Source organism: Papaver somniferum, unplaced genomic scaffold (assembly GCF_003573695.1).
Source record: "Papaver somniferum cultivar HN1 unplaced genomic scaffold, ASM357369v1 unplaced-scaffold_18, whole genome shotgun sequence".
Taxonomy (NCBI): domain Eukaryota; kingdom Viridiplantae; phylum Streptophyta; class Magnoliopsida; order Ranunculales; family Papaveraceae; genus Papaver; species Papaver somniferum.
In genome coordinates, this window is record NW_020627707.1 from 973,436 (window position 1) to 984,210 (window position 10,775).

The following is a 10,775-nucleotide window of genomic DNA, read 5'->3' on the forward strand; positions in this document are numbered from 1 at the left end:
CTTTTTAAGAAGGGTTCTTTTGTGATGTGGTTATGAGCTTCATTTTGCTCCCTTCTTTCCTTCAGGTCGTTTTTATAGAAGGTTCCCTGTATGTGGGCCCTTTTCCTCCTCGTCCCCCGTGGTGGCGAGGTGTTTGTTCATGTTTTCTTCATCATGATGGTATGTCCTCTTATTTATGTGTTACTTCGGGGTTTCTTGCTCCTGATTCTAGATCATCACCAACGTCTTCTCGGAAAGACCTATCTTTTCGCATATCGTCTTTAGCCTCATCTGTTCGTCTAGAGACTGAACTTCCTGTTATGGGATTTCGTATTTATCACTGTTTTTCCTTTTACCGGCAAGCTTGGAAACACTTTATTCATTGTGTTTCTTCTTACGATTGGCCTTGGGAACACTTTATTTTGTGCGTATGTTTGCACGTTTTGGATTAGAAACATTTGCTTCTGGAGGTGCTGGGGTATAAAATACTGTTTTTGCTTTCAAATGTATATATATATATATATACCTTGCCCCTTTATGCCGCGGCATCGGAGGCTGGTCGCGTAAGCGGAGAGATGGTGAGTTGGTTGAGCAGAGTACTCCAGTGGTTTGCTCCTGTCCGAGGTATGTACGTAGAGAGGGGGTCGTTTTTGTTCCAACTCATGGATTTTGTTTCGAACGAGGAACTGATGGGTGAAGGGCCCGTTGCTCCAGCGAGGTGTGGGTGCGATGCTCCTTTCCGAAAGCTTCTTCTATGTCATTGTGTTTCTTTACTGCACAAAATTGTTTGTTTGATTGTTTTGTTTGAACGCATGGCTCCAAAGAGTGGTCGTATGTAATACTAATCCAATCATGGATGCCAAAGCCAAAGAGTGATCATCTCCTGGATTTGGATAAGGCATCGCTTATAATACTGGATTTTCATACATAAGGTATTTTCCTTCTCGCCTGACAGGCTTTGTTATTATATATATATATATATATATATTATTTATTTTTCTAGTGTCCCGTTTCTGGGCTACACCTCCCTCTTGTGGTTTGGAGGGTGATACGTCAGTCGAGTGATACTTTCCCCGGCCAGAGGCAAGTACTCTGATTCTGGATATCTCCTGTTATAGAGGACATCGCCCGATTTCGTGATCGTGATAGCATTACCTTAGGTCTGTGTCCGTGTCGGGTAGCTTAGGTAAATTACTTGCATCATTCTAGAAAGAATGGAAGGTGTGGCTAGCACCGTGCCATAGTGATTTATGGGCTTTCGTGGAATGCAGGGATGAGTAAAATAGTGCACACAAAACAAAATAAAAAGGTGAAAACAAAGTAACAGAAAACAAAAATAGATAAAACAATAAAATCAAAGAAAAAGAAAGAAGGGAAAATTAACACAAAAGGAGCAATTTTATTATCTTCAAAAGAGAGTTTGATAAACTCTTGGTACATTCTAGTAAGGTTCTATAACCTGTGTACAAGTAGGGATCGTGCCCCATTCTAGGACTTTTGATTGGTCCTCTTAAGCATTGTAAGCTTTTAGGTATTTGATGTTCCATGGGCGTTCAAGTTCTTCGCCATCAGTTTGAGCAATCTGGTTGCTCCATCTCCCGCCTTAGCTAGGACTGTTAGTGGGACTTCCCATATGGGTGCAAATTTTCCTGACTCGCGCTGTTAGGGTGGAATCTCGCGCCAAAATTTATCTCCTGGGCTGAATTGTCTCTGATGAACATGTTTGTTGTATTCCCGAGCCAATCTTCTGTGATAGTTTTCTATTTTTTGGAGAGCAATATCTCTGTTTTCTTCCAGATCTTCCAATTTGGAGAGTATCATGTCCGAGGTCAGGTTTTTCTCCCATGCCTCGGTCTTTGTTGTGGGGATTATTGCTTCTGTTGGTATGATCGCCATTGTGCCATATGTGAGGGCGAAGGGAGACATCGTTGTTGCTTTTCTCCTGGTGGTTCAATAATCCCACAAGACATTGTGAAATTGTTCACACCAACTAGCTCCGTATCTGTCAAGTTTCTTCTTGAGCACGTCGGAGATGGTTTTGTTTCTTGCCTCCACCTGGCCATTGCTTTCAGGGTAGATGGGTGTAGATTTATTTTTTCTGATATTGAAACAATTGAAGAGAAGATCAATGTTTTTCCCACGGAGTTGGGTCCCATTCTCAGATACAATGGCGGCTGGGATACCGAAACGACATATGATATGCTCGAAGAGGAATTTAAAGACATCATGGTCTCTGATGTGTCTTAGAGAGGAGGCTTCCAACCATTTAGTAAGTAGTCTGTGGCCACGATTAAATATTTTCTCTATCCAGTACCGGCTCTCAGGGGTCCGACAATGTCAATTCCCCACTTGGCAAATGGCCAAGGGATTATAATAGACTTTAAGTCCATTGAAGGTGCATGTCTTATCTTGACAAATTTTTGGCATTCAATGCAAGTTTTTTCCATTTGCTTTGAGTCCTCGTTCATGCGAGGCCAAAAATATCCTTGTAGTCTCGCTTTGTGAGCGAGGGATCGTCCTCCACTATGGTTTCCTGCGTAACCGTAGTGTATTTCTTTCAATATGCTTTGACTCTCTGCGAATGAGAGACATCTGAGGAGAGGTCCTAGGTAGGATTTTTTGTATAGAACACCATCTCGGAGTTGGTAATTCCCAGACCTTGATATTATCTTGTGCGCAATTAGCTGGTCGCTTGGGAGATGCCCATCGTCTAAGTATTTTATGATTGGTGTCCTCCAGTCATCCTCGGGTAGGCTTTCCTCCTGAGCTACTGAGTATACAGTGAGGATGTCCATGTTTCCCTCAATGGGAATGGATGGGAGTAGGACTCTCTCGATCCCGACGTTAGTAGCCTCGAGATCTATCGTCATGGAAGCTATGAATGCTAATGCATCGACGTACCTGTTGTTGATTTCTGTTTAGGTGGCACAATGTGATTTTTGGTATCTATTCAATGTAATGCTTGGCGAGTTGGAGATATTGTTGCAAACATGGATCCGAAGCCTGATACGTTCCATATATCTGCCGGACCACGAGTTGCGAGTCACTTTTGAGTCGTACGTCAGTGATTCCTAGCACAATTATAACTCGAAGAGCGTGTATAACTTCCTCGTACTCGGTTATATTATTAGTGGTGGTGAATTCGAGCCTCAGTCTGTAGACGATTCGTCGACTGGTCGGGGTTGTAAACACCATTCTGATTCCATACCCTTCCGAGTTGCATGACCCATCGACGAAGACCTCCCATCGGTTTGGGTCTTCGGAGCGAAGAAATTCGGGTGGGTCCTCTAGTTCGTCTGTCATTCCCGGAATTTCCTGGATCTCATCGGTGTCGTCTAGCGGGAAATCGGCTAGGAAATCTGCCACCACTTGGGTCTTAATTTCCGTCTGGGCTTGGTATTTCACGCCAAATTGCTTGATTTGTGCTCCCCATTTAGAGATCCTGCCTGCTCTATCAGCATGTTCGAGTACAGACTTTATGGGGGCTTTCGTGATGACTGTCACTGTGTGTACGTGAAAATAAGTGCGCAACTTCTGTGTTGCGTAGACCAGAGATAACACTACTTTTTCGATCTTGGAATAGTTTTTCTCAGCTGACGTCAGAGTTTTGCTGATGAAGTAAATTGGTTTCTCTACTTCTTTGTCTACGCGAGTGAGCACTGCACTGATCGAAATATTGGTCGCCGACAGGTAGATATAGAGGTTTTCACCTGGGTCGGGCTTTTAGAGAATTGGCAAGTTTGCCAAATATTCCTTGATTTTTTGAAAGGCTTCTTCACAATCATTTTTCCATGAAAATCTTTCACCCTTTTTTAAGGTATTAAAGAAGTCTCTGCATTTGTCGGATGATCTAGTGATGAATCTACCCAAGGCTGCCAGCCGACCATTTAGTCTTTGTACATCTTTGACCGTTGTTGTGGAGGGAATTTCTAGTATGGCTCGTACCTTCTCGGGGTCAACCTAGATTCCTCGTTTGGTGACCAAGTAGCCCAAGAATTTTCCTGAGGTTACTCCGAAGGCACATTTTGCGGGATTGATTTTCATGTTAAATTTCCTCATTTGTGCGAAGATCTCCTTAAGATTGTTTGCATGATCTTGTGGGAGTTTAATCTTAACAAGCATATCGTCTACATATACCTCTAGGGTTTTATGTATCCAGCCGTCAAACATTTTTTCCACCATTCTCTGGTAAGTGTCCCATGCGTTTTTTAACCCAAATGGCATTTTGGTATAACGGTATAGACCCCGAGGAGTGAAGAATACGGTGTGCTCTTGATCTTCCTCGGCGAGGGGGATCTGGTTACAGCCAGAATATCCGTCCATGAGAGATAGCAATCCGTATCCTGAGGTTTCTTCTACGAGTTGATCTATGTTAGGGAGTGGGAAGCTGTCCTTTGGACAGGCTTTGTTAAGATCAGTAAAGTCGATACAGATTCTTACTCCCCCATTCTTCTTTGGTACAATTACCATGTTGGATACTGTACTTCCCGTATTACCCCTGATGCATCCATTTTATTTAGCTCATTTTGGATGGCTTCATGGTATTCTGGTGCCACCTTTCGCATTTTTTTCCGCATGGGTTTATGCTTCGGATCGATTTTCAGGTGATGACAACATACTTCTAGGTCTATTCCTGGCATATCTTCCATGCGCCATGCAAAGACATCGGAATATTCCCTTAGAACTTCTATTAGTTTCTATTCTTCTTCCTCGCTGAGGAGTGTCCCTATTTTTATAATGCCCGGGTTTTCGGGTGTTCTGATGTTTACTTCCTTGGTTGGCTCCGAGGCCGAGAAATTTGATTTGAGTTCTCCTATATCGGAGAGGTTTTGTATGGGTCCCATGGGTGAGTCCGATGGGAGGTCCTTATCCATTACAGGTTCGTTGTTTGATCGTCTTGCCTCGTTTGTTCTAGCTAGATAAACATCGATTTCAGCCTGATTTTTGGCTTGTTAGCTCGCTTCTTTTTTGCTCTGGAAAAGTTTAATTTGCTCTCGTCGTTCTGAACTTCCGTTTTGTAGCAGTGTTTTGCTTCGCCGGAGTCTCCAATGATTTTCGCCACTCCATCAGGCGTACGGAATCTTAGCCTTTGATGGTAAGTCGAGGCCACTCCTTTGATCCCGTGGACCCAGGATCGCCCGACATTGGCTGTGTAGGGAGATAGTATATCTATCACACAGAAGATGGTTCGGGTGAGGATTTTTCCCACCTGGATTTCTAACGTTACCTCGCCCTTTGGGCGGGTTAATGACCCATTGAAGCCAAATATGTTATAAGAAGAGGGTATGAGACACTCGTCCCTGAGACCCATTTGTTTGAATGTTTCATAGAACAAAATTTCGACAGAACTGCCTCTGTCGATCAAGATTTTGGGCAGTGCCCATGGTAGCGCTTTGGGCTTTCCTTCCTCGCCCTCGTGCTCGGGGAGTGCAATGGCCATCGTGACCACCAGTGGATAGTTATGGTTTCGTCCTCCATCAGGTGCCTCCGAGGATGAAAAGCTAATGGGTAATTTCATTTATTCCTCCATTGGAGGTTCTCTGGATACACTGAAAACTTCATCACCTTTGAAGTTTCGTTTGTGGATTCGCCCTGTAATATTTCCTTCTCGTATGGGAGTGGTTATCACCGAGTGTGATATAGTATTACAACCTAAATATTGTGCCTCGCGGGGGATCTCCACACGATGTATGGGTGCCCCAGCGGTAGGCGTAATTGTTGGTTGTGCGATGTATTCTTGGAGCTTCCCCTCGTTGATCATATCTTGCAGTACCTTCTTTAAGTCCCTACACGAGTCTGCCGTGTGGATGTGGAATTGATGGAACTCGCAGAAGTCAGCTCTATTTTTAGTTCGCTCTGGTTGCTGACCTCTGTTCCATGGGTAAGTGATTTTGTGTTTTCCGTCGATCGTTTTGAGGATCTCGGATATGGGGGTGTTTAGCTCGTGTAGACTGGGTCTACGAACTTTCTCTTCTTTTGTTGGGCCTGGTCTCTCCCTTTCCATCCTCCAGTCCGATGCTTGTCGAACTGTGTTGATCTGCTGTTGGATCGCCCCGCTCCTTGGGCTGGCGCCTGAGGGTTCTATGGCTCTACCACATTTTCTCCTCTACTAGCTCCTTTTGCCATCTTTTCATAAGTTCCATCTTGGAGTTCCTCCAAGGCCACATAATCCTCTTGGATTTCTCATAGCTTACCCAAGTTCTTTGGCATGGTTTCATACATGCGGACAAAGAGAGGGTTTGTCTTTCTAAGACTATTCTTAAAGCCCAAGATCGCATATTCCTCAGGGACATTTCCGATCTCAGCACATAATTTCCTCCACCGTGTCACCAGGGATTGGAGCGACTCGTTTGGCCCCCGAGACATTTGGAACAACGCGTCGACTTCTGGTCGGACCCTGCTATTATGAATGTATGTTTCTAAAAACATCTCAGATAGGTGAGCAAACGATTTGACTGAGCCTTTGGTAAAATTGTTGTACCATAATAGGGCTTCATCCCTCAGACTGGAAGGGAAAAATTTACACAATACCACATCGTAGTGATCCCGTTGGGTCAGTGTCATACGATAGGTTCTAAGATGTTCAATTACGTCTCCCGTTCCGGTGAACGGGGATGTGAACATCGGTAGGGAGCATTTTCTTGGAAATGGCAACCTTAATAGATTTTCAGATAAGGGGGATTTTCCTGCTTCTTACATGACTACCGCCAGCTTCTTGCTCTCCTACTTCCCTGTGGCTTCTCTGTACATCGCTTCAAGCCGGTTGAGTCGGGTTTGGAGTTGGTTATCATTTCGTCTTGTCTCGGCCTTCTTTCTTCTTCCCAGAACTCTCTCGGGAGAGAAAGATGGTTCATGGTGGAAATGCCTTGATCGCCCTGAGTCATTGTCTGATTGTTCAGTGTATGATACAATATTAGAACGAGTTGACCTCGAGTTATCCCCTCGCTTTGGGTTTATGGCTGCGAGGTTCTCGGCCTCGCAGTTGATTTTAACTTCGTCGATTCGATTCTTTTCTCGTCTATATTTGGGGTCGACGTCTGACGACCCTTCGGATGGACTATCCTCGTGATCGAGTACACCTTTGATTCCCTTGGGAAAGCGATCCGCTGTTTCCTCGTTAGAGGTGTCAGGGATGTTAATTCGTTCGTCATCTTGTAGATGTTCAAAGGGGTTTTCCTCCTCTGGGATCTCTTCAATAGCAGTGAGTGGCACCTTATTTTATTTTTTTTCTTTTCAGCCTGCAGTTTCTCCGCTCAAGCCTTCTGTTACGCCTTTCTAGTCTCTCCATTCTCTCATCCTGAGATTCTTGGGCTTTCAGGATGGCTGCGATGGCAGCATTGGCATCGCCGAGGTCTGAAGGGTTGTCCTTCTTGACCTCCTGGTTCGTCGCTTTCCTTGGAAAGCGGTTCAACCCTCATGGTTGAGTTAGATGAATATCATCACGCCTCTCGAAGGGGTTTCCCTCACCTTCGGAGTTAGAATTATCAGTTAGTCCTTCCCGATACTGGTCATCGGGTTGTCCCTCGCCTGGGACTTCACCATTCATCAGAGCCTCTCCTGTCTCCATATCGTCGAGTCCTTCTAGTTGGGCTCTACCATTTTCACCTTGGCTCATGCGAGCAGATCGTCGCGTCACCATTACCTTCCCTGCAATATATGGAATGATACTTAATTTGTTTTTCTTTAGAAAAGTGGGACCCTAAATTTGCAGGTCATGTGCAATTACTAAGCCATAGTTCAGACTAGACAGTTTAGTACAGGAAGACTTTGCAGTAAGTTTTGGAGACATGTGAAAATGTCAAAACATTCCCTCTTTGCATGATGGAGAAAAGGTGTTTCTTCAGTTCCCTTTTTCGAGGAAATACCTCTTCTAATACGCCATACCTTTATAGGGAAGAAATAAAATTATGACGATTGAGTACATATTCCCATTCTAGGAAATATACCTCATCATCTTTTAACTTTTGATTTCGAACAAACTTTGATTTTGATGATTGATTATGTACTCATTAATCCTTCATCTTGACTTAGATTTAGGTTCTTAAGAAGGAGATCTTGGATTTTGTTGAGTTTGATGAGGAGCATCATGAAAAATTTTCCCTTTCAACTCTCATAAGGTGATATCTTCCTTATGTAGTTTACTGACTAGTATCTCTTCCCAGCTCTTTCATGGAGGAGATCGTTTGAGCACCGAAGTGTTTGAAACTTCATATTTACCCCAATCTACAACTCTCCTGAGCTACTTGAGGAAGGCATAAAAATCTTGGAAATGACAAGAAACCTTGAAGAAAATTAGTGAAAAAACGTAGATCTGTTGATCTTGAGGTTCTTCTAGACATTGCAGATCATGAAAATCATGTTTAAGTCCGAGCTCTACTCATTCATCTCAACAGAAATCTACTTTGTAATGTGAAAAACACCTCTCTCATTGAGATTATGAAAACAATATAGATCTGTTATTAGGGAGGTAGATTATATCTTCATACCTCCCTGTTTCTAGCGCCAAAATGTAGTTGCATATTTTCTGACTACTACACCCAAGTGAAATTAAAGACTAAAAACTATTAAAACATACAAGATTCAATATGAACAATATGTAAAGAGCATGAAATGTAAAGATTGACACAAGCATATAACGTGGTTCGGCCATGAAGACCTACGTCCACGGGAAAGAAGATGATTTCTTATGGATTATGAGGTCTTACCCTTGAAAGTGTTACAAATCTCTTCTAGATTTCTCACTTTCTCTCTATCTAAATCTCTCTCTGGAATTCTCTATAGAAAGACCATCTAGGATTACATCAGTTTTCCATCTCCTTGTACATGGACTGGTATTTACACAAAATAAACTCGTGGTGGCTTGATCGTCCAAGTTTGGTGAGCTGTCCTCCATCGTCCTGGTTTCCTCGGACTGGTTCCATACTGTCCCTCGTGATGGCTTGTTTGGTTCTCCCTCCGAGTTATCTCGCTCTTCTTTGGATTGTGTTGTCCTTCTGTGGAGAACCTCGTGCTCTATCGCCTCGGGGTCGTTAGTATAGATCGTCCGAGCCTTCCGTCACGATGTAAAATTACCCATGTCTTGTTCTTATCCTTCATTAAATGCGGTCTTGCTTTTTAGACCTGACCGTCTGAGCAGATTAGACCTTTCCTTACATGCTTCATTCATGTGACGCTTGTGCAGTTGCCTCGACTGAGAAAAACTCTTCTTTTTAGAGGATGATTCGATGATCCTATCTTATCATCCTATCATGTATTCATCCCTTGATATGTTGACACGTGGTCGTCGGGTATTTTACCCACACAAGTAGTGTGCCAATATCTCTGCTCCATGACCGAATCAGCAGCGCGCCAGAACGAGGAACACCAGTCACTCAACCTAAGAACGCTCCATGGCTCCAGCACTCCGTGGTCAAGCCAACTCTCCATGGCTCCAGCACTTCGTGGTCAAGCCAACTCTCCATGGCTCCAGCACTCCATGGTCAAGCCAACTCTCCATGGCTCCAGCACTCCCCGTGGTCAAGCCAACTCTCTATGACTCTTGCACTTTATGGTTAAGTTAGCGCCAACGCTCCAGCATTCTGTGATCCAGCCATCAAGTCTTCCAAGTGCCATTTCCACCGTTCCGCGGGCTGGAGCCATCAGCGCCACCTTCACCATTTGAAGCCAAAGTTCCAGCGCCATCATCACCGCTTGGTAGCCAAAGTTCCAGTGCCATCATCATTTTTTGGTAGCCAAAGTTCCAGCGCTATCATCACTGTTTGGTAGCCAAAGTTCCAGTGCCATCATCACCGTTTGGTAGCAAAATTTCCAGCGCCATATTTTCACCATTCCACGGACTGAAGCCAGTTTCACCATTCCACGGACTGAAGCCAGTTTCCACCATTCCGTGAACTGAAGCCAGTTTCCACCATTCCATGGACTGAATCCAGTTTCCACCATTCCATAGACTGAAGCCATCTTCCACCATTTGATGGACTGAAGCCAGTTTCCACCATTCCATGGACTAAAGCCAGTTTCCACCATTCCATGACCTAGCTAGCGCCATCTTAGCCGTTCAAAGCAGCGCCATCTCCACCAGCCAAGGAAGCGCCATCTTGGCCGTTCAAAGCAGCGCCCATCCACCGTTCCACGAATCAGTATCCAGCCATGCCATCCCTGCTTCTCCGTGATCTAGCCATCCAAGTGCCATCCACCGCTTCACGGACCTAGCCAACAGCACCGCTCCACGGCCCTAGCTAACAGCACCGCTCCACGGACCTAGCCAACAGCACTTCTCAGCGGATCTAGCCAGCAGTACCATTCCATGGATGTATCCAAGCAAGCAGCGTTGTCCATCAATCAAAACCAACAGCGGCATCTACCTTTCCTAGCCAACCAGCGCCTGTTCCGCGGACCAAGTTGCAATGTCACCTCTGCCGATCAATAGCCAAAGCTGCAGTGCTGATGCCAATACCCCATGCCCAAGCCGAATTTATGCAAAACCGTCAATACAAGGATCACAGATTCCTCATGCCTTCCGCCAAAGGTTGGTCGAATTTACTTGGCGATCTCTTCATGTCTAGCCTTTTCGATTTTACTCTTGTCTGTCACCATCTCATGTTTACCCCGCAAAAACGCCGATGTTACGTGCTAAGCAGGGGACTTAATGTTGATGGTGGTTTTTAGCTTAGGGTTGAAATCGTAAATCCTTGCATCTGATGTGACATCACTATGTAAGGAAATGGTTCCGTGAGTGCTAACCTCGCCAACGACATATTTATTGAGCCATTCAATATACTTACATGAAATTTATCCAT

At 44.5% G+C, this 10,775-nt stretch overlaps 1 protein-coding gene across 1 annotated transcript; it reads right to left on the reverse strand.

Annotated features, from left to right (window-relative positions):
- Positions 1-2,282: 2,282 nt before the first annotated feature.
- Positions 2,283-2,849, reverse strand: LOC113337804. Its single transcript, XM_026583388.1, has one exon. It carries the CDS (start codon positions 2,847-2,849, stop codon positions 2,283-2,285), a length of 567 nt encoding a protein of 188 aa, XP_026439173.1.
- Between the last annotated feature and the right edge of the window lie 7,926 nt (positions 2,850-10,775).

Bases quoted from the DNA above. Each gene is read 5' to 3' on its own strand.
- LOC113337804 (XM_026583388.1), bottom strand. From the start codon at position 2,849: ATGACGATAGATCTCGAGGCTACTAACGTCGGGATCGAGAGAGTCCTA.